The 27,994-nt window shown below is 34.4% G+C and overlaps 1 protein-coding gene across 3 annotated transcripts in view; it reads right to left on the minus strand.

Moving 5' to 3' along the window:
- LOC131041368 (chaperone protein dnaJ GFA2, mitochondrial) overlaps positions 1–27,994 on the minus strand; it is a 114,517-nt gene that overhangs the window by 49,143 nt on the left and 37,380 nt on the right. For all 3 annotated transcript variants that reach the window (XM_057974415.2, XM_057974413.2, XM_057974416.2), the window contains exons 8-13: positions 20,372–20,515; positions 20,166–20,216; positions 19,918–20,005; positions 11,791–11,855; positions 11,538–11,612; positions 3,890–3,962 (exon numbers count right to left, since the gene is read on the minus strand). In XM_057974415.2, coding sequence (XP_057830398.1) covers positions 3,890–3,962; positions 11,538–11,612; positions 11,791–11,855; positions 19,918–20,005; positions 20,166–20,216; positions 20,372–20,515 — 496 coding nt within the window. The remainder of the gene's footprint in view (positions 1–3,889; positions 3,963–11,537; positions 11,613–11,790; positions 11,856–19,917; positions 20,006–20,165; positions 20,217–20,371; positions 20,516–27,994) is intronic.

The raw sequence follows: 27,994 nt of genomic DNA on the forward strand, positions 1-27,994 counted from the left end.
TAGGTTTAATTTCTAGACTTCAAGATATATTACTAATTTTGAAATGTTGTGTAGGTATCAAGATGGCGATTCCAAAGCCCAGAGGATCTACAAGTTGGCAGGTTCTCATCAAAGAAGATCAAGCAAGGATAAGGGCGGCCTCCTCCAGTCTAGCATCATCATGACTAACCTCTTCCAATCCAGCATTCCAAGGCGAGGTACATCATCATCCTGCACATCAAAGACAAAAGAAGTCAGAGCAAGGGTTTGTTGAAGGAGCAGATAGTTTCAGAAGAGTTAATTAAAGCTAGCTTCTCAGCAACATCAAATTGGCATCAACCAAGTGTCAGACGAGTTGGCATCCCAGTCATCACTCCTCCAGTCGGATAGGTCCACCTCAGTGTGTCCAGATTCAATGTACCTAACTCATGGGAGGTGGCACAAACTTCGATGTACCTACCCCAGTTATCCATTGGTCGATTTTTCCAAAGAAGACATGTGTCCTAAAGATGTAATTTTATCATTGGTCAAACATTAAATGTTATGTAATGGTTGTAACAAACCCTAATTAGGGTTTTCATTATTGAATCTTGGCCATTGATCTTAGCCATCGAATTGTATTGTGGGCACTATATAAGCCCCGACTCTTCATTTGTGAAAGGCTAATAATAGAGAGATAGATAGAGAGTAGTTAGAAGGTGAATAGTCAGTTGATAGAGTAGCAATTAGAGTAGAATAGGAGGACAAGGCAAGAAATTGTTGCCATTGATTGTAAACAAACTCCATTTTCATTGAAGTAATGGTGAAGTGTGTCGTTTCTTGCAATATGCATGGTTTCTTGTTGAATCTTCAATTCTAGATGGTAGATGATTAGATCGAATGAAGGAAATTGTTGAATGCACCTGTGTGGGATCTGTCTAATCCAAACCACTAGCCTCTTGCTGATGGTAAGTGCACCTTGCGTGGTCAACTGGAACAAATGAGCTTAATCATAAGTCGTTACACGTCTATTGTTTCATGCATTTTCTTGAATGGTGATCATTGTCAGATGGTGTACGATTTAAACATATTAGAAGCATCCCTTAGAAGATCGCACTGAATTGGTGTTGAATTGTTCAGCCTGATGGTGAGACCCAACCCAGTAGGAATCCACCTAGTTATTCATCCATCTTCTCGCATTCTAGGTAGTAGAGTAGACTTCCTGAACCTTGCATCTTTTGCCATTTGTTTGTCTTCCAGTTAGTTAGTAGGACTTGTGATTCCAGCAAATCAGACGTTCAGGTCATTGAAGTGTAAGTCCCCTTGTGATTCCAGCAAATCACATCATACCACAGAGAGCTTATCCACACGTAGAGATCCTACAGAAAAGAACCTTGAAGTCATCCCGATTGATCCTTTTCGCGACATCTTCAACATTCGGAGACTTTATTCAAGAGAGGATAAGGTACCTTTAGGTATTTTATTCTGTGTTCGCATGTGCGTAAAAAACACATCAACACTATCCTTTGGGAAGCTACCCATCCCTTAACATACCCAAGCATCCCCTAAAAATAATTGACTATACTAAGGACATTTCCAACAAAATTTCAAAATAGGTGACAGAGTGAGGGCATTTCCTAACTATCTCCACATCCCCATAATGCTCACTATGGGGGACAAGGTCATATTCAGCAAGAGATGTGTCCTCAAGGATCAAGAAGCATACTAACTCTAATGGGTATTTTAATTCATCCTCATGTCATCACCTCAAATAGAGTGAACTATTATTAATTTATTCCTAACGAAACAAAATTTTGAAGCACTAAAAAGAGATTTACCTCCTATCTCTATTGGTTTGGTCTTGAACCAAGTACTCATTGGTCAAAGCATGTACGGATTAACAAGAATGATAATGTCCTCAAATTTATCAGTTCTAGTGTTGACTACCACACAACATGGACCATCTCACACATTGAGTGCCTCGCACTAATTGGACCAAATTTTAGGAGATGCTTAGACTTGGAGTTAAAATGAAACTTCATTTCCAAAAAAGCTTGCTTATTGGAAGATCCTGAAAATTGTGATGACGAAAAGACTTCTTATGGTCCTTCTCCTCCTACAAGTCCAACACTAATAGCTTCACTAGTTCTTACTCAAGAAGCATCTAATGTGGACATATCGTGGAATGAACATTGTAGTCACATGGCATGCATTGCGATTCCACCTTCTCCTTCTGACACCACCTAGTTCAAATTCACTTCACCAAAGGCTTTCAATGATTGTGCTCAAAAATTTGTCACTAATCTTCTTATGGTTGGGATATCTACATATCCAATAAACATCTCTTATTTGTTGAATCCCACAACTGGACCTTAACAGCACCATCAAGGACATTTGCTTTTCGTTTGATGATAGCTTCTATGGAGTTGCATCCTATTTTGGATGTTTTGACAGTGCATTCCAACCCTCTTGTTTTTTCTCTGCCTTAACATGTTTCTATCTTGACATGTCCTCATTCATATCAGCATATCCAACACCTCCATTGCAATCCATTCATCCATGGCCATTATTTTGGAATCTTGCATGGTTCTTGCTCCCATTGATCAATATCATCCATGATTCAACATCAGCATCATGACACATGAACAATTTTTAGACACATACATCCTAATTCTTTCATTCACTCCACCACTTGAGTGGAAACAACAATTTGACAACTGAGGGTTTCCTTCTTCCAAAAAGAAGATGCATCATTCGTTGTAGTGAGACCTATTGTGGATATTACCATGCAAAATTTCTTATCTGCATTCTCTCTCTTTTATGTGAGAGCACACATGGGCTTTATCTTGAAAAAAATTAGGAAACAGAGTTTCTCATTTAGGATTTCTCCTCTTCTTTTTATGAAGAGCGGGGTAACTTAGAATTATTTCATATTGTACATGGGTAACTCATAGGGCTTATCTTGTGAGGACCCATTCATTTTTTCCCTCGGTTGCACTTAGGAGAGAGTGTTGGCTATAGAATTGCAACCTTAATATTAAGTTTAACTAAGTAATTTACTTTATTTGCTTAGGTAAATTAAGAAATAATGAGCACATATCATATCCTTGACTAATGGGAATCTTGTGCCACCTCTACCTCATTTACTCAATGATTGACAATAGTTAGGTGCCACCTCTCCCTCCTGAAGATGAGCTTTTTCGACACCACTTCTACTACATATTGAGTCAATTTACCAAAGCACTATGGCTAACTCAACTCCTTTGAAACTCTTGTCACCCTAAATTATGCATCCCAGAGTGTAGTTTATTCCTCTTTTTCTGATCATGAATACAAATATCAGAATGTCATTATTCTCCTTTTGTTTGACTTGTAGATTTAAATGTTGCAAGCAATTCTTCATTAAATCTAACAATTGTCCCCAACTTATTAATCAGTCAAGCGCATTTCATTCTATGCATAACATGATTGATCAGCGCCCACATAGAATAGATAGTGTCTCATCCCTCAAACCCATCCCCACATCCCAACACCCCCATTCTGAGACTCTGTGTGATAAGCAAAAAGTTTTACACTTTTTACATATCTAATAAACTGTAGAATAAATTATTTAAAGGAAACATGAATGTCATAACGTTCAAAGTAATATACTCTGAGATTTAAATTTTTGTTTTATACTTCATATGACTATGTTGGAAGCAATGTCCAATATCATAATTCAATAATCCATAACATCATTCATTTCCAAGGAAATAAAACCCCAAAAAATCTAAATATATTACTGGACAATTGTTTCATTTTATAGACTTGAAAAGCAAAGTACATGAGAGTATGCACCTAACGAGAGAAATCCAGAAGAAAATCAAATGCACAAGAAATTCCACCACATGCCTGGGTGGTCAAAAAAACCAGACTCGAAATTCCAAACTACCTGGCATGACATCAATAGTGACCCTTTTTGTTCCTCTAACAACCTTCTTGCCACCACATGCCTTGCAAAATTCCTGCACACAAACCATGATAAAAAAAATTTTAAAAACACATTTTTGATCAGCCTTTATCTTATATAGAATAAAAATTTATACCAGAAACTGATCAAGGAAATCCTAATTTAGTTTGTTTGTGCATTGTTTCAATAAAGATGTAATCAAATATGCCAGCAATGGACCTATGTAAAAAGTTTAAAGGCATCTTTAAAAAGCCTCTTTAAAAGAGGAGATCAAATGCAGACAACAAATGAACAAGATAAAAAAAGAGCTTTCATTATAATGAATGTTATGGCACAACAAAAATCTCACATTATTTTTCGGGAAAAGAACAGTCCCCCAGGTTTATCAAGATACCTAGGAAGAAGCAGATAATCAACAGAAACAGCGAGCATCAATTAATTGACAAAATAAAAGAAAAGTTGGGGAATTCTGCCAAACAAAGCACAAAGATGCAAAAAAGAGAATGATGACAAAAAACTTTGATGATTAATGAACAGAAAAATCAAGTGTTTAGCCATGAGGAAACTTCAAATCGCAAGCAACCTTAACCTCATCTTTCTGAGTGGATTTCATCATGTAAATGTAACTACTTGTGTTACGCATCTGGTAGCCCTTTATTCTACATATAAGCAGCTTAAAATTCAAACCACTAGAGTACAGTATGACAAAAACAACTCAAGAAATACAAATTTGGTCCAACAAAGAAGGATAATATTACTGAAACCATTTATAGCATCATTGCTGCACTCCTATCTTAATTTCTGTGAAATTCCTAAAATTCTTACCTTAAACTCTCATTTTCCCTCTCCAAGCAACGAGGCTTTTCCAAACCAGCATCATATGCAGCTATAATATTGCTAGGCCATTGTTTTTACATTAGCTAACATGCATAAATGGTCGTCAAATGACCTCATGAATGCACCATTTCTCAAGATTTTATCCAATGTAATATGTCGAGACCCAAAAGACAGAAAAACTAGATTTCTGTTAAGTCACGAGGTTCGAATTCGAATTCAAGTTCGGCAACAAGAAAATTTGAATGAAGTTCAACAAGGTAAAAAATTTGAAAAAAAAATTCGACATTAAATTCGCCCTATATAAATTTAACTTTTTTTAAATATAAGTAATAAATTACAAAAATAAAACAATATTAAGTAAAATTTGAATTTTAAAATATTGTAATTTAAATATGTTCAAAATTGTAATTTAGTTATTAATATATAAATAAAAAATATTAAATGATAAATCTATTATAAATTATTAAAAAATATTATTTTATTATTTTATTTAAATTTAATTATTTTTAATATATAAAAGAAGGATACATTCAATGATAAATGTATTATAATTAAAAATCTAATTGAAATATTTTAAAATATTAAAATTTTAACTTTGAATAAGAAATAAAATTAAAAAACAAATCATTTAGCAAACAAAATATAAAGATATTGAATGTTTAAAATAAAAACTTTAAATAACAACAAAACCTAAACTGCTTCTGGAGAGATCTTGGGCACTTGGGGTGCGTTGGTGGAAGAGTGGACTCATGGTGATAGAGAAATGGGTTGACTGGCAAGGATTGGAGTTGAACACGTCCAAATTGAACACAACCTTACACGTCTGAATCAAGATACAAAATTTTCAGGTTTTCTTCCGCCAAAGAATCGTCTACTTCTGCAGGCTTGCAGCAGTCAACCCGTCGGCCAAAGAATCCAACCCAACCCGCGCATATTAAACACAGTTCTATCCATACGAATTTTTTGGCAAACAATAACAAATTTATAGGTTTTCTTTTAAGTTTGCCGAATTTCGAACTTCGTGGCCCAAATTTGGCGAACCCTGTGACTAAGGATTTCTAAATGGTGACAAAGTAAATCCCATACCATAGAGAAGGGTCTCATCAACCTCTTTCAGCTTCTGTTGATTGATTTTTTCAGTTTTCACCGAATGGACTGTTTTTTGACCGAATTCTATAGTAAACAAGAATTTCTGTTGAATTGACTATTTTGATTCTGTACCTGCTGTGACGAGTTTGAATGCTCTACCTGCTGAGTTGACCAAAAAAATCTTGACTATTTTGATTCGGTACCTGCTGTGACGAGTTTGAATGCTCTGCCTGCTGAGTTGACCAAAAATTTCTGGTACTGATCAAGAAGATCCACTTGACCATACAGTATATGTACTAAATGAAATTTTTGACTCGTCATTACATTTAATAAATTATTAAATAATAATGATTGTTGATTCCTTATCTGAAAAGGATGATGGAATTAGTTAGCACATCTTGATTATTACTGTTACGGAGCTGGTTGGAAACCCAAATTAGTTATGCTTCTTGGAAAGAAGCCTCAAAAGAACATATTAAGTTTGGTTACTAATTTGGGGGGGATAAGTGCTGATGCTTTTGAATTCAAAGAATAGTTGTCCTGTCCATGCGTTCACCTAAATATTATCTGCCAAGGATATAAAGTTTCCTGGTAAAGCATGGTCAGTTATAGAACTGCAGTGCCTCTAGCACAATTTATGGAAATCATGAAATGATCATCTTTACATGAATGCCTTCTTATGCATATAATTCTTAATATTTAAAACCTTTTATGGCCTGTAGAATTTAAAATGATTGGGAACTTGCCCAGACTCAAATACAATCTAAGAGAGTGGAAGACGAAATCAATGTGAATTGGCTTAAGATTGAAAACTCTTATGCATTATGCTCAACCTTATGTTTGAAATTTGTATTGACGAAGATTTGAATGAAATATATAACTTTTGAGGCACTGGAATCAATGGCATTAAAGTAGAAATGATTTTTATCCCCAAAGCCAAAAATAAATGTAGTTAACCAACATTCACAAGTCAATTGTATGCATATCCCGTCACCTAATTTCCTATCTAGCTAATGTTGCATATTTCATTCATTCTATTAAAGATTTGAATATTTGTATCTTTTCCTTGTGTATACTCAGTACACAAGTGATACCAAACAATGAAGTGCCATTCTATTGATCAATTGTGTAATGTCTCCTTTTGAAAATGAGATATAGTAAAATAATAAATTAAAATACATAAAAAATATATATAAATAAAATATAACATTATTATAAAATATAAAATTGAAGTTTAATTTAATTAAAAGTCAAGAGGTATGTGAAGAATCATGATTATTTAAAGAAAATATATTTATAAGAGAAACAAAACAAAAAGAAAGAACCACCATATGTAGAATTCATTTTATATTTGATTATTACTCCCTGTGGAGCAAGAACTACAATTCAACCAAGCTAAGGATGAAACCCCTATGTAATGTCCCCTACTAGATTTTGATCAATTTTAACCATAATTAATCTATTTTCAAAGTACTTATTGTTGATTTTATGGTGGTGCTCGTTAACCACAGGCAAACATCAGATTTGTTGCCTTCCCAACCATAGACAATAAGCTCTTATCGTCACCCCCGAGCACACTACATGTCCTTCATGTCGTTGAATTCATGTCTATTGATGCAATCATGACCTTGCATATATATGAATCAATACTTCCTAATAGACCTCAAGTCAGCCATATACTTGTGGTGCCAAGGATAGGGTCAGACCTATATATTACAAGTTACATATGAGTCTCCCTTAGTTGCAAGTTACATTTAACTTAATCACAAGTTAAACACAAGTGGTTCGCCCAAATAGGGCCTGCCCCAAATTGAACTCATACAACTGAGATATTCAAATGCCAAGGCCGACAGGCCACTTGGCATTTTGTACACTAGGTCGGTTCTAGAAGGGATCCGACCTAGCTACACAACACTTATGACTTAAACTAACTTGATTAAGAATCAAGACTACCTTAACATGAATCAAATCTGGAATGTTCTATCTTTCTTTAGTCAATCAAGTACTTGCTATCTTACCATACTAAATAGTTAATCTTATTCTGATTCCTTTATAGATCATTACGTATTTATTAATTACTATTTATATGAATTATTACTAATTTCTAAAGGTATTATATTAACATTTATTATTATCAATATCTATATTTACAATCGTTATATTATTCCTTACTCTGATTTGAGTATATGTATACATAAATAAATAAGTAAATTAAGTAATATTACCAATTATTTGTGTATTAGCTAATATCCTATTATATAAATTACTAATACTACTAATTAAACATTACTTGTTGATATGTTTGGTGGCTGGTCATGGCAGACAGATCTGACGCATGTCAGATCTGCTCTGCCACTATCATGATACTTGGTATCCTTATTAAATACATAATACACTTTATATTAATATTTTTATTTATATTAAATTCTGCATATAAGCACTATCGAACTTCCTATAGTAAGAATGCATCCCCATGCATACCATCAAGGTCAAGGATGCTACCGCCTGTAGCTTAATACAGTTCTGATCTGTTCTGATCGGTGGTTTCTATTTGTCCACACGGTGCCTTATCACCTGATCACAAGTCTCTAAATGTTTGGCCTACTTCAAATTAAGACAGCGTGATATGTAGATATATGTCTTGAGTCGACCTATTACCTCTACTTCCCTCCAACGCTCCTCCACAAGCAAACCGCATGGCCCATATATATATCTCCTTAACGGAATGGAATGATTGGAAGCTTAAGTCTTCCAAGGGTGGAGACTCTTCGTATGATGTGTTTGCCTTTGACTATATCTAAACCCGTGTCTCTCTACTAAGACCGTTGATTTAGTTGATAATGATATCGTTCCCTTAATAATTATCATGATTAATAATTGTCTGAATGTATAGATGTATTATTTTATTAATTTGTTCTTCTTTAGGGTGATTACTGATTGACTTAATCAATTAGTAATTTATTATTTCTAGATATATTAAATTAAGTGAAAATTTAATCAACTGCTATAACAAATATATTAAATAAATAATCAACTATCAAAACATCACTATGGGGCATGTAATATTTGTTTATAATTTATGTAATATAATATTAATTTAAATATTTCAAGAATATTATTATTGATAAATAAATATTAATTAATAAATATTTAATAGTTTTGAATAATCATTCGTTGATTATATTAATTAAAAATAATAATTGCTTTATTTAAGATATATATATAACGATCAAGGAGGGGTCATGACACCCTATAGGCCTGGAATTGGAGGATCAAAACTCACAGTTTCTAAGGGTGATCTCACAGGGAATCACCATTGCGCAAATCTGAGTTTGAATTAAAATACATTTACAATAAGCAGCAGGTTATGGCCCTCTAATGTCAAATATCAGGCAGCATTAAAGCCAGAAAGGGTATTTCATTGAGAAATAAATTGCTGCAGAAGGAGAGGGACTGATTAATCAACTGCTGGAAATAGGCAACTTGATAATTCAATATCATTTTCTGAATATTAAATCAAATTAACAGAATTCATTATTAGTGGTAATTCCTGAATCATATGAATTTCATATTTATTCAAATTCCTCAAACTCCCCTAATTGAGAGATAGATTTTATCATTTACAAGAAAATAAGGAGAATTTTAAAAGGGACATTACAAATGGTAAAGCTGTGATTTTGCCAGCCTGTAGGGTAAAGCTAACATGTCGGATGCATTCCAATCACAGAGACTTGAAAGTCTACAAGGAAGATAGAAACGAAAGTCTCTATAGAGGCCCAATACAATACTTTTCAGTGAAGATCTTTACAAAAGAAGAGGATATTGATTCTGTTCAAGAATTATTGATGAAAATACAGAAGAACAAAGAAAGGTACAAACTTGAGGCCCTCAAAATCTTTGACCAATATCAAAGGTTGCCGAATGATTTCAAAGCTAGTGTTACCTTTGATGAGTACTTGGAAGCACTTTGGAACCATTATCCTGAAAAAAGAGGCCTATATGAATACATAAGAAAAACGGCTAAGGAGGAGATCAGTGAAAAAAATCCAAAAGAATCAATTTTAATACAAGAAACGAAGTCCAAATCAGAATCACAAGAAGCTAGTAAACCCAAGGAAGAAGGGTCAGAACTACAGCCACAAGAAAATGAACAGGCCAATGAGCAAGAACCTAAAAAGCAAGTTGAAGATAAAGAGTCTTTGGAAGGAGGAGATGTTTTATTGGTTTCTAATGATAGTATGTGTCACCAAATTATCAATGACGAGCAGACAAAAAAGGTTTCACTTGATGGATGGGAAGAATTCAAGTTTAAGGAAGACACACCAAATCATGCAATATCGTTCAAATTTCCACATTGTGAGCCATTGATTAGTTTTTAGATGAGCATTAGGATGAATATGCATTTGAGTACATTTTGATTAGCCCAAATTCAGAAGCTTTAAGTCACAAAAATGAAGATGTTGAGGATATCTCAACAAACTCTTTTACAGCAAATGAACATAGGCATTTTGTTCGCAGCCTAAGGTATGAGAATATTTCAGACTTGGCATTTCCTATGTCATTACAAAACTATTGTCACATGGAAAACATGCAAAGAGCAGTGATAGAGCAAGGGATACAACTTGCAGTATATAGGGCATGTAGACTCTTTGTTTCAAGTTCCAAACTATTTTAGCACATGAGGTCCAAGTGATATCCTAAGGATCAAAGTGGATACAGGCATTGAAGATTCAAAAGAAAACTGATTCTTATCCCTGAGGCAATTATAAATTTCAGAAATGCTACTTCGAAGAGTTTCTTCTAGGCCACATTAAATCCCAATTAATGACAAAAATCCAGTAGCAATCATAACTTTTCATGGTATGTTCATTCTGGTTTGCAGTCACCTCCACTAATAAGCAATGAATTGATCATAGCCTTTTCTATTTACAAAGGTTAGCATGAGCAAGATTAATAGGATGGTATCGCTAATGAATGGGAATTCAGTGGTCCACTGATTCGATAAAAAAGCTCATCGCAATCAGGATGAGGATTATTCACTGCAGTGATGACTACTCACTTCCCACAAAGCCGAAAAGCAGATTGGGCTTTGGGGACAGTGAGCTGTAATCTATTGCAGATCAGCTGACAAAAGCTTGAAAAATAATGATGGAATCAACCTTGCTAGAAGTTACATCTAGCATGCTTCCACATATTTATGCTAGCTAAGGCCTACACATAGGAAAGTTATAGAAATTTTGATGTCCGTGATTTGCTTTTTAGAGATTTAACTTTTAAGTGGAATTTGTTAATTTTCTTTATGCAGAATTAATAGCCTTTTGTTATTGTGCATAGTACTGTGCATCCTGATAGCTATAAACAGACTTATCTGGACATTATCTGTTTACTTTATACAGCACTAATAGCTTTTTGTTAGTGTGCCCATCCACCATCCCACTCAGTTCTCTGTTTGAAGTTCATAGCATCCACACTTTTCATATATTACCAGAAAAGAAAATTAATATGGTTAATAGCATTTGCAAGCTAGTAAACTTAAATGGTAAGCCCATTATATCATAACAGCTACTTCCAGTAGCACATAATAATAAATATTATCTCCCTATTTATTTGCTACATAATAATAATACAAGGTTAACAAATGGCCATATAGTCTCAAATAGGGGCAACAACTGTTTTTTATGGTAAGATGTAAGTAATCACTTACCTTTATACACTGTCCAGTCCCACCACACTGTGTACATGTAGACTGCATCCTAAAAGGGCCACGTTGCATGGTTACCTGAAATTCATTCATATGAACTTTAGTTGTTAGTAAAGCATATTTAAACATCTAAGCAGAATGCACTTACAGTTACCATGGAGCATATTTAGAGTTATCTAAATGAATGAAAATTGGGGCATTGATGGGTAAAGAAACAGATTGGAAACTTCTGATAAGTTGGTATTAGATCACTAACCGTTCCCAGACCTCTACAGAGTCTACACGTTTCAGGTTTAGTACCAGCAGGAACACCAGTCCCATCTGATGAAAAGAAAAATCAAAACAATATATTTACCTTAGCGTCATCATCACAATCAACAAATTATTTATTTGATTCCACTAGAAAAACAGACATGAGAGAATGCAAAAAAATATGGTAGTCCCTACAAGGTTATATAATAGAAATAATGAGAATTCCTGCATGACATTTACAATAAGTAATATCATTTTTGGAAATCCTTAAAGAAATCAAAGATAGTGATCATACAGCAGAATCAATTTGTTCAGAGAGTAAGATAACAGTGATTATAAAGCAGAATCAACTTGTTCAGAGTATAAGATAACATAATCATAGAAAGATACATTGTGCTACATGCTACCACATAAGAAAAATGGAACTCAATTGTCACACAGGCACCTATGTTACCCCAAGTTTCCGGGACGGGGACGGCAGGGGGCGGGGGTACGCGTTTCCAGGACGGTGATTTTTTTTGCCAATTTTGGGGACGGCTAGGGGACGGCTATATAAAAGTAGGTAAAATTAAAATAAATGGGGAAATTTAAAATATTCATATGAAAACATGGATAAAACATCCACATATCCATTATAGAACTTTAACATATAAGAACTAGTAGAGTTCTTATGGCAAATTTGTGTTAAATTGAGAGTCAAAGTCAAATTGCTTATAGAATTCATTGTCTATATGCAGAATTTATGGGGACATCCCCTAGGAGTCCCTTGTCCCCGGGACGGGGACGGCTGAAAAAAATACCGGGGACGCGTCCCCGGGTAACATAGACAGGCACATAATATTATGAGTCTAATATGGATATCCATGGTTCATTGATTGCGATAACCATAAGGCCAAAATTCATTGAGCATACCAACTTCAAAGCTATAGCATGTGAATAAGCCTATTGAAAAGAATTTCATAGACTTCAGAAGTTTTGGGAAAAACCAGTACTGAAGATCTAATTCCATGAACGTTGGGTCTGACATTCACATTTAACAAAATCAAACCTTAGTGCAATGGCTTGTCTGACTTCTCCTGGAAACTAAGTGTGCTTAATACTTGTTACTGGTGCTGAATACTTTTTATTTTACACACGAGTGAAAGCATCAATGTTATAGACAATATTAACAGGAATTCATGTTTAACTATGTGGTATGAATATGAATAAGCATGCACTACATTTTAGCACTTATGCTACAAAATTGCAAATAACTTGCAAATACATAAGGTTCTTTTCATCAATAGTATGACTATCTGCAACCTCCATTGCCATCCAATATGCAATTTCCTCCTCACGGGATTGCGCATATCCATAAAATGATGACCTGGTTATTGATTTCTTTCAAGTTATCTTGTCTGCAGTGTGTCATGTTATCTAAGGATTTTGGAGTCGACTGCATTTTAAAACTTTTGTTCAATCTTTCAGATCCTTCTCCTGAATATATCTTGAGAGAACTTCAGAAGTAATACAATACTTTATTATTTATAAAATAACTAGTTTAGCTTTTTTTTCTTGGTGCAATATGAAAAGGTAGATTTTGGCAATTGACATTCCTTGATCACTGGAAATTTGTTTAAATAGAAATTCTCTTATGACTCCTAACAATGCACATATGAAGTTGCATCCATAATTGAATATTTGTTTCAGGTTTTATAATTTGTGGGCCAATATGCAGGTGAACAACAATGAAGCATTGATACATGTATCTTACAACAGCAATCCATTAACCAAAAGGAGATTCCATAGCAGCTAGCAAAGTTTTAAATGAAAATGACATATAGTACATGCCATGGACATTTTTTCGACTTTTGAAAAAGAACCATAACAGATTTTTTCTTAACATATAGCATTTTTTGAGGCATTGATTCATTGAAAAATAGTGCTTAACCAACTACTGGAATGTATACTTTTTTTGTTTTGCAGGGAAAATTGTGTTTTTAAAATGTTTAATTGATTAGAGGATGTACTAAATGTACTACATTTGGAGAAATATCACTCATATAAAGAACTCCAATTTCTCTCAGCAGTGATGTCCTTGTCAGCTTTGAATTGTTGCAGAACTAGCCTATGCATAATCACACCAACATGATTTGGACTTGGTAACAACTCAGCAAGCCAGAGCATAGGACTTGGAAAAAAATAGCTTATGTTTTTGGGACATTGATTCATTGAAAAATAGTGTTTATAACCAGCTAATGGAATGTACAATTTTTTTGCTTTGCAGGAAAAATTGTGTTCTTCAAAATGTTTAATTGACTAGAGAAAGTACTAAATGCACTACACTTGGAGAAAATCTCAATCATATAAAGCACTCCAGTTTCTCTCCACGGCGATGTCCTTGTCAGCTTTGGATTGTTGCAGAACTAGCTCTATCCATAATCACCTCAACATGATTTGGACTTGGTAACAACTCAGCAAGCCAAAGCATAAGACTTGATTCCACACTTCACAAAGAAACTGGCAATAACTTAGAAAAGAGTCCGACCAACTGCAACTCAAATTACCTAAATCAGACAAATTGTCAGAGTTGATAATTATTTTTTATGGCACTTCCACAAAGAACTGACTCTACTTGTTTTCCTAAGAATATACTCATAACTGAAATGCCACGTGGAAATAGTATCGTAATCATGGACCTGTCAAAATACACCAAGCATCTTCTTCAACACAAACACTCCACAACATCTGTAAGTTATTTCATAGCAAGGCATAGCCAGTTATAATGTCCCTTAAATATTTTACAAAACCAGAAAATGTGATATAACACAGAAACTTGCATGCAGGTACTCACCATCTACCTTGCCACCTAGATGAGGAAAACAAGGAACTGAAAGCACAGATACAGCTCAACTTTAAAATAGTCATTTATTTAAGAATTGCAGATTATGGTATTTAGTAGATGCCATGAGCTAAGACTTAGCGAATTTCTTGACTAGATCTATTCAACTCCCAGGACAAGGTTTCACATTCTAAGTCATTTCAAAGGGTGCTCAACATTCATTCCGAACTAACAAGACATCACCTTGCTTAAGAGCTAAGAGACAAAACTTTTGCCAATGCAAACTAAACAAAAACACCTATGCTAACAAGCAAAAAGTGGAGGTCCCCATTTGCAATGGGGCAATGTGTGAAAACATCACAACAATTACTAGGATGCCTTTGCAAGGAATATGCCTTGTCTTGAAGCATCAATGTTTTCAGATCCACTTCCAAGATATCCCCTTCAAAGGTACGCCTTTTTGATATGATCATCAAACCTACATTTTATATGGGTTTCAAGTTTCGAAACCTAGTTTGCAATTCATCGATTGGGCTCATATTGAGAGGGTACAGACTCTCATGCTGTAGTGCTTAATCCATTGCAAACAGAGTATACCTTAGTGCGTCATGCAAGCTAAGTTTGTTGCTCGACCTATAAGCCTTGAGACTATCTTCATGCTTACTTTCTACATCCACAAACCTAGTTCCATGAAAAATTCATCTTTAGGTCATGAAAGGTATCCATTCTTAGTTCTTTGTTGTTAAAAGAGGATTGAATCACTAGACCCCACTTAACCCAAACATCGTTGGCATTGCAAGACTAGCTTGCTCCTCCTGTTTGTCAACATCTTATTGATAGACTGTCTCCTTTCATGTACTCCTTGGTCACTCCCAGTCGACTCCTTCCCTCGAAGAAGATAATCATTAGAGCTGCAAGAGAGGATATATACAGACATTGCCTCCAATGTCACATAGACCTCTCCACTTGAGCTGCTCAACTCAACACTTACTTTTTACATAAAGCATTTCACAGAAGTGATGGATGGTATTGTTTCTTGTCCTCACTATCACTGACGTCATTGGTTCCACAAGTTGAGGTTTCCCTTGGCACACAAATCTACCATCTATCTAGTGGAAAGAATATGTTAAGAATATAATGAATGATCTGCTTCAATTTTTGGCTAGTCACTATCTTGATTAGCATAGCCATAAGAGTGGCAACAGGAAGCAAAGAAAAGCATATAAGACAACACCATGAGGACCAGTTGATATGAGAACTAGATGTAAAGAGATACGATCAAACATTTGAAAGCTAATGAATCTTGTATTGCAGAAACACAAGATAACACTTATCTTAAGGATTCCAGGGAGAACAGTTACAGCTAGAAAATCTGCAATATTAGAAGAAAACAAAGAATGCTGAAGATGTAGAAAAGATTTTATTGAAGATGACAGAGTAACCAGTAGAAATAGCAACATTATTGTAAGTTGACTTGAGCAGAAGGGAAGTCAATTGAAAACTCTTTGCCAATGTGAAAGGTGAAAAGAATGTTTGCTTTTGGTGAAGAGTGATGATGTCTTTCTGATGTACGGTTCAGAGCAAACCACAGTATGTCCTCTTCCTCTATACTTGACTAGTTAGAAACCTGACACTTCTCCTTAATACAAGAACATTGAGAAATATAAGATAAACATCATCTTCTTCCTTCCTAGACACCTTGAAACTCTTTGTCCTCTAAAGTAGAACAGGATAATTTTCAACCTTCCTTCAATGTTCAGTTAACAAGGAAAAGTATGGTTCAGTGGCACATCCAGTATATGGTTCACCACCCTTCATAAACAAACAGGCACCCCTAACACTCTTGCCATGACTATTGCAGATGAGGAACATTTCTATCAACAGAAAACGTATCTTACAAAGACATTCAAAAAAGCATATCACAACAAACATAATAAGAGTAGAAGACATTTCATTTAAAGCTGATTGAAATCCTGTACCCCAATGTCAGATTAAAAAAGAAAATACTCAATAGGCTTTTTCAAACATACATTAGAGGATCCACAAAAAATTGCAAAACTTTGATACAAAAAGATGTTAAAATGGTCTTCCTTCTTCAAACTCGCTCAAGAAGATGATTAAATCAACAAAGTATTCAATCAACCCTAAGAACAATAGTGGTGAACAAGCCATTACGTGCCATCACAGAGATAACCTTACATCACAAAAGACAGCAAGACACATTTCAACAAGAATTGGTGAAAACCACTAATCTACAACACAAACAGAGTAACAAATCATCTTAGGCTGAACAGCTGTGATCCACAATCCACCACACATCACTAAATGAACACCAATTGACAGAAGCAATTAAGAATATAAAAAATTCTAGAGTCTAGAACACTAAAAGATATGAGGGTTTGTCCTTAACCCAAGCCTGGAAACCTATCAAAAGTGGACTTCACAGTTAAGACAGCTTTACAAAAGAAAAAGAATTTATTGTACAGGGTAGACCCAAATTGCTGTAATGTCCCCTACTAGGTTTAAGACTGTTTTAACCATAATTAATCTATTTCAACAGACTTATGACTAAAACTAAATTTATTAGGAGACAATTCTATCTTAACCTGACTAAAATCACGGATAACGTAATCTTCTTTCTTATGTTGAACTGATGATAATCCAATCTGATTTATTTTCTCAGTCTTACTTGTCATTCAGATTATTAAGTTCGGTACTTAGATTATTAAATTTAGTACTCAAATTATTAAATTATAGTATTTAAATCATTATATACCCAGATCGGTATGCTTAGCGGTACTATCTTTTATTACTATATAATAATATCAATGATCATATTCATTGTATGATGCAGAAGACATCATTTCTTAATGCAAAACAACGTTGTCGATTTCTCCTTCTATTCTGATTAAGCTGTGAGTATAAACACTAACAAAGAAACATAGTTTCTACTTACCTGTGTGTACCAACTACGTCTCACGATGCCTTCATTTTTCTCTTGATAACACCCGATCCTTGTTTATTATCTCCTATTAGTTTTTCTTTAAGTATCACACCAAGAGCAAGTATGTTAGTGCCTCTAACTGAATAAGAGTTCTGATCTGATCTGATCTGATCGATGGCTGCCAGGTAATATATATATACCCTTTTTCCTTCCCTTCATGCATCGACTTCCCCTTATTGCTGGTAATAATACTTTCTGTATCCGGTATGCCGATATACTTATGCAATGCTGAAGATGCTAATAACACTGACGGTGATATGTTGCTGTTCCTGATCTGGAGATTTATGCTTGCAACAATGAATAATGGTGCTGTCTTGGATATGAATATGTATGCATGCAACTTGATGTGCCAAATGCAATGCTCGATAAAGAGCAGATCCATAAGGATATAAAGAATAAATAAAATACAAATCCCATGCCTGATTGTGGGTGTCTGATTGTCGTAATATATCTTGCAATATGAATGGATCGCATCTCTTCGTAATCGATGAGACACAGCTCCCCAAGTCGAACTTCTTCCTAACTATCGGTTTACTTGATCAAGGAACCATAATCGCTGTCATCAACAGATCTTGTAATCGATGTCTTTGTTACTATAATATGTGCATTTTGATAATGCTCAACTAACACGATCGCTGACTAATCATCATTTCATCACCTAATTTCCTCTCATTAATATTGATTTTCATCACTAATCGCGGTTTGTTTGGATGCCTTAGTCTACATGTAATCATATTTGATTTGTGTATTTCTTCATCCTTTGTCTTATAATGATCTTCACTATTAATGGATATTGTCATCGATTGTATTCTTCCATGGACACTTGGCGAGTATACTTAGTCTTCCTCGATCTCCATGCCATGTATACGCTTCGACCAGATATCTCACCTATACATGATGATCGATATCTTCAAGACAATAGTCCCTTATTGCCAATGGTTACTAGTATTCATTCTTGAGATTATGCGTCCATAGTACATAGTCGATGCTAATTGTTATTTAGACTGGGTAATTCTTATTAGTCATTGTCCACATTTATTATTGAATATATAAATTATGTGTTTATTATTTTAAATATATAAATTGTGTTTATAATATAATATTAATTTATTTTTATTTGAATATTTCAAACATTAATAAATATTAATTAAATAATAATATTTAATAAATAAATAGATTTCAAATAATCATTCTTTGATAATTATTATATTAATTAATAATAATAATTGTTTCATTTAGGATATATAACGATCAAGGAGGGGATATGACAGTCTTATTATAATATTAATATTATTTTTATACTAATGAATGATTAATATTACTATTAATATTATTAATTACATAATAAATGATAATTTATTATTATTATGAAGAATCACAAAATCTATTATTGATTACATCACCAGGATGTGGGGTTATGACAATCCTCTCACTTAGAGGAAAATTGTGAAGTCTCATAAATGAGACGATTTTCCCATATTATTAAATGTTAATTAATAAATGTTTTAATTATCGTATTTATTTAATCACAATAATCCAATGTCCAAAGAGGGGTTATGACAATTGCCATAAGATTCATTGAAATGTCTAATTATTCTTTCTAATTGTCCCATTGCCCTGAAGATAAGCTATGGCCTGTAACATTGGTAAATAAATTACTTCTGCAGTTTACCCAAAAAGAAAATTGCAATGATATGCACTACGGAATCTTAAAATCTCTAATGAGGATATTATCCCATGCTCTTACCACAATGCTACAATGCATTATTTTCTTACATGTACTATTTGTCTCAAGAATAACTTGCAATTTGATTATGTTTTGTTAAGACTTAGCACTCAAAAATAATTAGATGCATATAAGGAGATGCATATTAGGAGGCCACATTCTCACAGTAGTGTTTATGAGCTAGGCGTCACTAATGTTTGAGCAACGAGCTAGTGAATTGAAATATAAAGCCCCTACACCACTGAACCACATACCACAGGTCTCACAAATTTAAAGACAATCCAATCACCAATTAAAAACAAGTTCACATAGAAACATTCCCTAGGAAAAGTGATTGGTGATGAATCACAGCTGATGAGTAATGCACGGTATTCTATCAAGCTGACTCTTGTAGTTGGCAATGCATTGGTTATAGTCTGTGTTATCTAAGAGTTTCCTAGTCTTAAACTTTGAAAGGATACATTTATAAAATAAACAAATCATTTCCACATTCAACAACTCCTCCAAAGAATAAACAAAAGATTTCCCACCTAATAGAAGTCCATAAACTCAAAAACATTAAGGAGAATAGCATACATACTGCATGTTGAGCAAGGTAGGGCAGTTTGAACAGAGAAACTTTTAGCACATCCCTGCACTGCCTCCATGAAAGACAACTCAAGTGTTTGCTGCAGAAGAGGTAATTATCAAATATTATTCAGCACTGTGAACTTTTCAATGATTATGAGAGATATCCATGACAAAATAGTCATTCCAGCTATGAATACAACAATTATATGCACACTCCATCGAATATCAGCATCATCCTTTTTAAGTGCACGTATCTACCTTGATATCCTCGCCACCAAATGACCTCTGATGAAACATGTTCTTCAAGGCCTGACCCAAACAAACAAAAGCCATATAAGTAAAATAGCAACATCAAAGACAAATCAATATAAATTTTCACTAAACATTTATCCACAGCTCTTTGTTTTCTTTGTTGATGAGGATAAAAATGATAGAAACTCTTCTGATTAGAAAGAAAAACAGACCTCATCTAGTCCTCCTCCAAAAACATCCTCAAAGCCTCCAAAGCCCCCAAACCCCCCAAACCCACCAAAACCTCCAAATCCTGCACCTCCTGGACCACCTGCAGCACTGCCTGCTGCAGCCTGTTCAAAAGCTTCAGGCCCCACCTACAATTTTTTGAATATGTCAATTTTACCTGAAAATAAATTAATTAAATTAACAAAAATCATAAAAAAGACTGCAAAATTTAATTTAGCATACATATGTAATGCCTTTTAATAAGAGAGTAGAGAATAAGTAAAAAAAACCTTCTTTACAGCAAAAACTAGTTGTCAAAGTAAGGAAACAAACTAATCACGATATCATATAATTGAAGAACATCAGAAACAGTCAAGACAACAAATTACAAATTTCCAAAGGATAATAACATAATCTAATACATTAAGATAAAAGAAATGAATTATATGAACAGAAGAAAGAAACTTTGAATGCCTGAAAATAAACTGTTTCTTTTAAGTTTAAACAATGTTCTTAACATTTGCACTTACAAAAAAATCAAACAAGTCGTAAAATCTGAATATAAAACTCATCCTACCCACCCCCTAGAACATTTCCTTCCCCAACCACTTCAACTTCATCCACCTGTGTGAGGTAAGAAACATATTTTTTTCATGCTAGATGAACTCAAGAAGAAATGAACAAACAACAAATGTACAATATTTATTGCACAAAAGTTCTTAACCTCAACTATTCATTATCACTAAAAAGTAAAAAGCTAAGTTGCCAAATCAGAATCAAAATCCAGTTACACGTGGGCACAGTATGCCAATTGCAAAAATTTTGGGGTGTGGTGGGGATGGGTAGGATCTAGGTGTGTCCAAAAAAGAATATAGCATAAACAAAACTACCATCAATATTACAAATTTGAAATACAATATACTATTTCAATATTAATTTGTCAAACTCAGATGTCGTGATAGATATTCATTGCTCGATATTAAATTTGTACAATAAGGCATCGTGTCATATGGGTCTTCATCATGATCAACATCATCTTCATCAATGACATTAGATGAATGAATGAATTTCAATGACATCCTCAACCATGCAGACCAGGCAGTCTAAGGGACCAAGAGACCCAAAGTTAATCCATTTTCAGGTTTCTTTCAAAGTCAGATCTTCTATTGTGTATCTTGATTAAGAAACTTGCAGTATTGTGAAGCCTTGTCTCCTCAAAGATCTCATTCAGACTGTCCACTCACTAAATGTTTTCAAACAGAGTATAAATATTCTCATATGCTGCACAATCTAGGATGAAGTGTCATTCAGTTTCAACCACCCTTCACTGCAGGAACTGCAAATTCATTCTTCCCAATCTTCCTTGGGGTCTGTCCATCTGCCTGTCACTCGCAGTAAAAGAATGTCAGCTATCTAGCTCCTCAAAAGTGAAAATGGCTTCAGAATTAGAGGAAATTAGTCTGCTTCTTAGTAAGTGCTGCTTACTCTAGCAATTGTGAAATAGTGGTGTTGTTTACTTGTCAAACAAAACCTACAGTTCATTTTTTTCCCATTACTCGTCAAACAAAACACATTGTGATTGTTTCTCACCATCTGAATCACCTCAACATAGCTGGAATTGCCCCAAGCAAGCTCATGAATGATTACAAATTAATTTTGTGCAAAACACAGTGCCCTAAATGAATCCACAAGCAAATCGAACTTGATTTCAGTTCCAAAACAAAATGTACCCAAGTACATCCAGATTTTTGGCCAATTCAATAACCACCCCTCATTATAGGCCAAAAGTTTGAAATTGACCTACCTACATGTTCCCAATATCTAATCAATAACTCCTTAATATTCTTCTTTTTCTAATTTGTCAAGTAATTTACATTAGTATGCCATAACAATTAATGGTTAACGCCATTTACTCATGAAGGTTTACTTTTGTCTCAAGATTTGCATTTCTTCATAAACCCTCTGTTACATTCTAGATAAAAGAAGCCTTGGACGCTCCTACTATCACTATTTGATGTGCTTTTGAGTCCCATTGACCTATTTTGTAATCTATAGACATTCATTTTTTTGAATGGTCATGATTTAACTACACATTTTGAGGCCCTTTTTGTTGCCTTCCATTAAAAATGTACAACAACATCCACCTATGTACAATAATAGAGAAATTTTGTAAACGGGAAAACACCTTTAAAAGTCTGAAAATGTACTCCTACAAACTCATTATTGCTTTCATGAATTTGAAAAGGCCTTGAAATAGTCACACATCTTACAAGATACTTGTGATTAGAATCCCAAATACGAAAGCTATGTACTGTAATTAACCACATACAAGTTACTCATAAAAACTGTGATCTTACATACTAATCTCCTCTCTTATTTTTGAGAGAGAAGCTTGATTGATGACTCAAGCAATACACACTTGTAGGGGAAAAATACCCCAAAGAATATCCAAATTCCAATCTTCTTAATGAGACTAATTTTCCAAATCTAGAAAGCTTGCTCCTATACCTTACCTTCCAAAGCCATATCCGTGATAAAAAAAATAGCTTCCAAAGCTAAAAACCAACATTAATAAAACATATCCCTCCGCCCTAACTATGGATCTACTGTGCTTCAGATTTATAAGGTTATAAAATAACCCTATCTCTTCTTGAACCTAACTGAGCATCAGTTAATAGCCTTAACATCTAGAATCTAACTTACTTGTCAACCTCAATCATATTAAGTATATAACTTTCTTGGAACCTATAAAGGCAATGCTTCAAACTTTAAGCATGAAAGCCAAAACGTGGTGTTCCATGCTATCACTATATATTAAATCTATATATCTATTGTATGAACTTCGAAGGCAAAGTTGTTGCAACATGATATCCATGCAATAAGGTCATTCAATTCTAATTTATAGTACATTATAATTTATATGCACTTGGTCCCCTAATGGAAACCAAACCCTATGAATCTCAATACCACTTTTCAATACACAAAATGTCTAGGAAAGGCAAACAGACTCACTTAGCTCTTTGTTTTCCTCACAAATGCTAGTATCCAACGAACAACTTTAATGTGTCAAGCGTTTGTGTTTCTTCCAATGCATAATTTTAATTTACATTCACCGCCATCCCTAAAATGCTATTGAATATTGCATCTCTCAAGCAAGCACTCATATGATTGCCCATATAATCCCTCTCAACTCAAAACAATATTTCCAATTAACACACTTCCTCCACCTCGTACATTAAGTTTCACAACATCTGCAATTACCTTCAACAAAATTGTCAAAATTTACTCTATGGTATTTTAGAAATTTTTCACATTGATGTAGAATATCACATTTGAAAATATCAATGCAATCATTAATTCTTCTCCTCAAAAGCTTGTTTAGAATCTAGAAAAATAACTTGACCATTTTCCACCTTCTCACTACACGCACCACACATGCATTTATATATTGGGGAGAGAATCATACATAAACAAAATTTGTCAATGGTAATAATAAAATGTAGGATTAAGTGCTTACAAGAAATGAAAATGCGATGATGTCACAACATTTAATTTCAAGCAGCCTCACCGTTCCATTCATTATCTTTTCTCAGCCCATTGTTCCATAAGGATACATCCTCTAAAGCTCTGCCCTCGAGAAAGGTGTTTCCTAAACAAGGACATCCCCAAAACACAAGAACGGGTAGGAGATATGCCACAAAGCCCATCACCCACCACCACCACCACCACTTATAAAGGGGGCATTTCCAAGATGTCACCCTTGCTAGGGACATTGAGACGACAATGGGAAGTCCCCAAAATGGCATAGAAACTCCATGAAGTCCCTCAAAAGTCTCAAAAACCTCAAAACACCCCCATGGCCTACACATGCAAAAAGTCTTCTTTTTTTACCATTTTTTTTAAATCTAATTTGCTAATCATGAACCAAAATTGTTAATGGGTCCCATCCAAATCCCAAACCCTCAGAAATACACACACACATATACATATGTGCCCACTCTCAATGGAAATCACCATCAACGCTTTGTGATCACATTGAGCAAGAAGAAGAGGGAGAGGAAGACTTCAACCATCTTGATTCAATCGACAATTCAAAGCAATCCTCAAACCATTAGGGTAAGACTTCAACGAATTCTGAGATACACATTGTTTTTGGCATTTGCATTTTCACTGCTAAAAGAAAAATTTGAAATCATATGTGGCTTACAAATACAAAGTATTTATTGGGTTTGAAAATTATTAAATGTTGTTTTAGGGTTATCTAATCATTGTTTCTACTATTAAGGGTTCTACTAATTTATAACAGTACTTTTTAGGATTGTTTAGCTATTTAAATTTTAAAATTTTAAGATTTTGTAGTGTTATAAATTGTAACCAGTCCAATTTACACCTCATGTTTGTACTCCTACTTCAGCGTGTCCTATCACCATCCCCTCTCTAGGTCTGATTCGACCCTATTCTCCAACTTTGGTGTCATGAACAGCATTTTGTGGGTCCCATCTTGGAGGTCCATCTCCCATTTCTCTTTGTATTGGTCCTATTTGTAGGAGGACCAGAGCGTGGAGCGCCCTGGTATGGACCAAGGCGCCCCAAAACGCCCTAGTCCACCTCAAACAGGCCCCAATTTGAAATGGGGCAGGTCCTTTATCTCCCCAATGGTTTCCGGTCCCCGAGGCTACACATGATCGTTGGAGGTCGGCCTAATCAGTAATTTACCTAGGGAACCCAATATAAAGACATCCTAACAATTCATTTTCACCTAGAATCAATAGAAGACTCCATCTGTATCATTCGTGTATCCGTGAAGCATTCATCATCAAGCATCTTCAGAAATTCAAGGCTGCATATTTATCATTCAAGCATTGCAGAGCAATGTTACATCAATATTCATGCAAGCATGTGTGTGTGATTAGGTATTTTCATGTTTATGTGATTGTCATGCCATTACATTCAACATTTGTGATTACATTCAAACAATATTGCATGATCTTCAACAATTGCAGATCTCAGGTATATCTCCTTAACATTTATTTTGGTATTTGCATTATTTCGTTCAAGGCTAATTCTTGTACCGGGGTTTGACTTAGGCTAAGTCAAACCCCTATCTACAACATCTTTCCCTTTCTTTTTGTGTGTAGGAAATAGGTACAGGAGCCTAAGTCAAACCCCTATCTACAACATCTTTCCCTTTCTTTTGTGTGCAGGAAATAGGTACAGGAGCTATACTTGGGAATTCTGGCAGTGTTGACAGTGACGAACAGGTTCAGCTTTTGATGATGGAAAATTCGGAGGGCCAAGACGAATCTGTGCTACTTGCTCTCGAAAAATCAGTCTGAACTTCTAGGAACAAGTTTCGAATCTATTATTTTGCCCAAATCTCAGTCTGTGGCTCCGTGGGACATCTGTAGCATTCCGTATTCATCAAATTACTTCAAATACCCCTCATTATACCCTAATTTCATAACTACATTCCAAATTCAACTAAGAAAGAGAATAACCAATTCCAACTAGTTGAATCCAATCAGAATCTTAGCCTCTTCCCCCATTGGGACTGAGCCTAGATCTATGGGTTCGATCCTCTTTCAATGTAGTGGTGTTAATTGGGTTATTTAGTGGATTTACTTGGTGAAACCCTAATTCCCAATTTCTATACATTACAGATTTTAAAAGTGTTTATTTCTAAATATTTACTTGCAAACTTGAATAGCAATATAGCTGATTTCGTAAATAGGGTTGTACTCAAATGGCAAGGTCATAAGGTTCTCATGTTGGAGATCCATGTTTGAATTACCCAAAATGACATCTATATGACTTATGTTGTCTTGAGTTGCTTAAGTGGCTTATGTGGCTTCTAATTTGATTATGTTGAATGGGGAGGAGGTCCCCCTTGTGACCTCCATCTTCGCAACTTTGGCTGTGGGTTGCGGATTACATATCAAAAGAAAAAAAATATAGCGGATTTCCTGTTTTTCATTTGGCTTTGACATATCCTATGCTTCTATAAATTTTGACATATACTTTGCTTTTGGCATTTGCATTTTCATTGCTAAATGATAAATCAAAAATTATGTGGTTTACAAATCCAAATTATTTGTTGGGTTTAGAAATTATTAAATGTTGTTTCAGGGTTTGTCTAATTACTATTTAGGGTTTTAATATTTTATAAAAATAGTTTTTAGGATTGTTTTAAATATATAGTATTTTGCGATTTTAAAATTGTTTATCTTTGAATGTTTATTTGCAAACTTGCATAACAATATAGCTGATTTTCTGTTTTACATTTGGCTTTGGCATGTCCTATGCTTCTCCACCATATGCAATCTAAAGTAAGAAAAACAGAAGTAAAATCAAAATCAAAATTCCTGTTTCAGTTTTCAATGTTCTAATTTTCTATTTTAACATTAAATATTAGATTTTAATAATTATTACTGCTAGTCATATTAGGATTTGTGTATCCTCTACTTATGTGCTTCGTGTGACCTAAAGTAAGAAAAAAAAAAGAGAAAATCCTTTACAAATTCATGACAACAAGGTTGAAGAGAAGCAAAAGAGTGAATGAAAGAATGAAAGAGTGAGAGTGAAGGGTGAGGTGAGGAGGAGCAAGCAGAGGAAGAGGAGATATTTTCCACCAAGTTGGAAGAATTTTTCAAGCATAAGGTAGGATTCTATTGACTATTTTATGAATTTTTTTATTAGTTTAAAATTCATATTTTGATTTCATAATTTCATAGCCATGGCTGCAAGTGCACATTCAGTGTTCAATATTCATTGTTCATATTGTCATCAAGTTTCAACATTAAAATTTGAAAATTAAAAATAAAAAATCATATTCATAGACATGGCTGTCATATTTTTTCTTTTTTCATATGATTTTATTGTTTTACAAATTGAAATTACAAGTTTAAACTTTATATGTTCAAATTTATAAATTTTATTTTGTAAACTAGAATGAAACTTTTGTGCATCCTCTACTTCAGCACTTCATGCGACCAAAAGTAAGAAAAACAAAAGTGAAACACCTAGTTGACAAAGATTAAGAGCAAAAAAAATTATTTGTGTATCCTCTGCTTTTGCCCTCCGTGCGACCTAAAAAGTAAGGGAAAAAAAAAATCTGTCTTAATCCTTTGTACTATGTTGCATGTGTAGTCTCAATTTTAAATTATAAATTATAAACCTATAAATTTTACATTGTTTATTGCAATGTCACAATGAGTTCCCGTGGCATGAGTGAGGATTAGGTTGAGAGTAAAAGTACTGAATCTGATTTTGCCCCTCCACATTACTAGATTTCTCTAAGGGTCCCTTTGATCCTAAGTCTGCTTTGAGATAATTTGCAAAAAATTATAGAGCAAGCTTGGGACATCTGCAGGCACAAGGTTGTGCAAGTGCTACTTTTGTGCCCTTGTATTTCAGGGTAGCATTACTAGAGTTAATGCCCACCTCTTCCATATCCGAGGAAAAGATGTGGAAGCATGTAAGTTTTGGGTGAGATTTGTTGAGACACGGACCAGCCAGGACTCGAACCTAGGACCTTCCATATGCTATTGGAGTGCTCTACCACTGAGCTACTGGCCCCTCTTGGAACAGTCCATCGTCGATCCGGGTGTGGCTTATTTCCAACACCAACA

This window comes from Cryptomeria japonica, chromosome 3, assembly GCF_030272615.1.
Source record: "Cryptomeria japonica chromosome 3, Sugi_1.0, whole genome shotgun sequence".
NCBI lineage: Eukaryota > Viridiplantae > Streptophyta > Pinopsida > Cupressales > Cupressaceae > Cryptomeria > Cryptomeria japonica.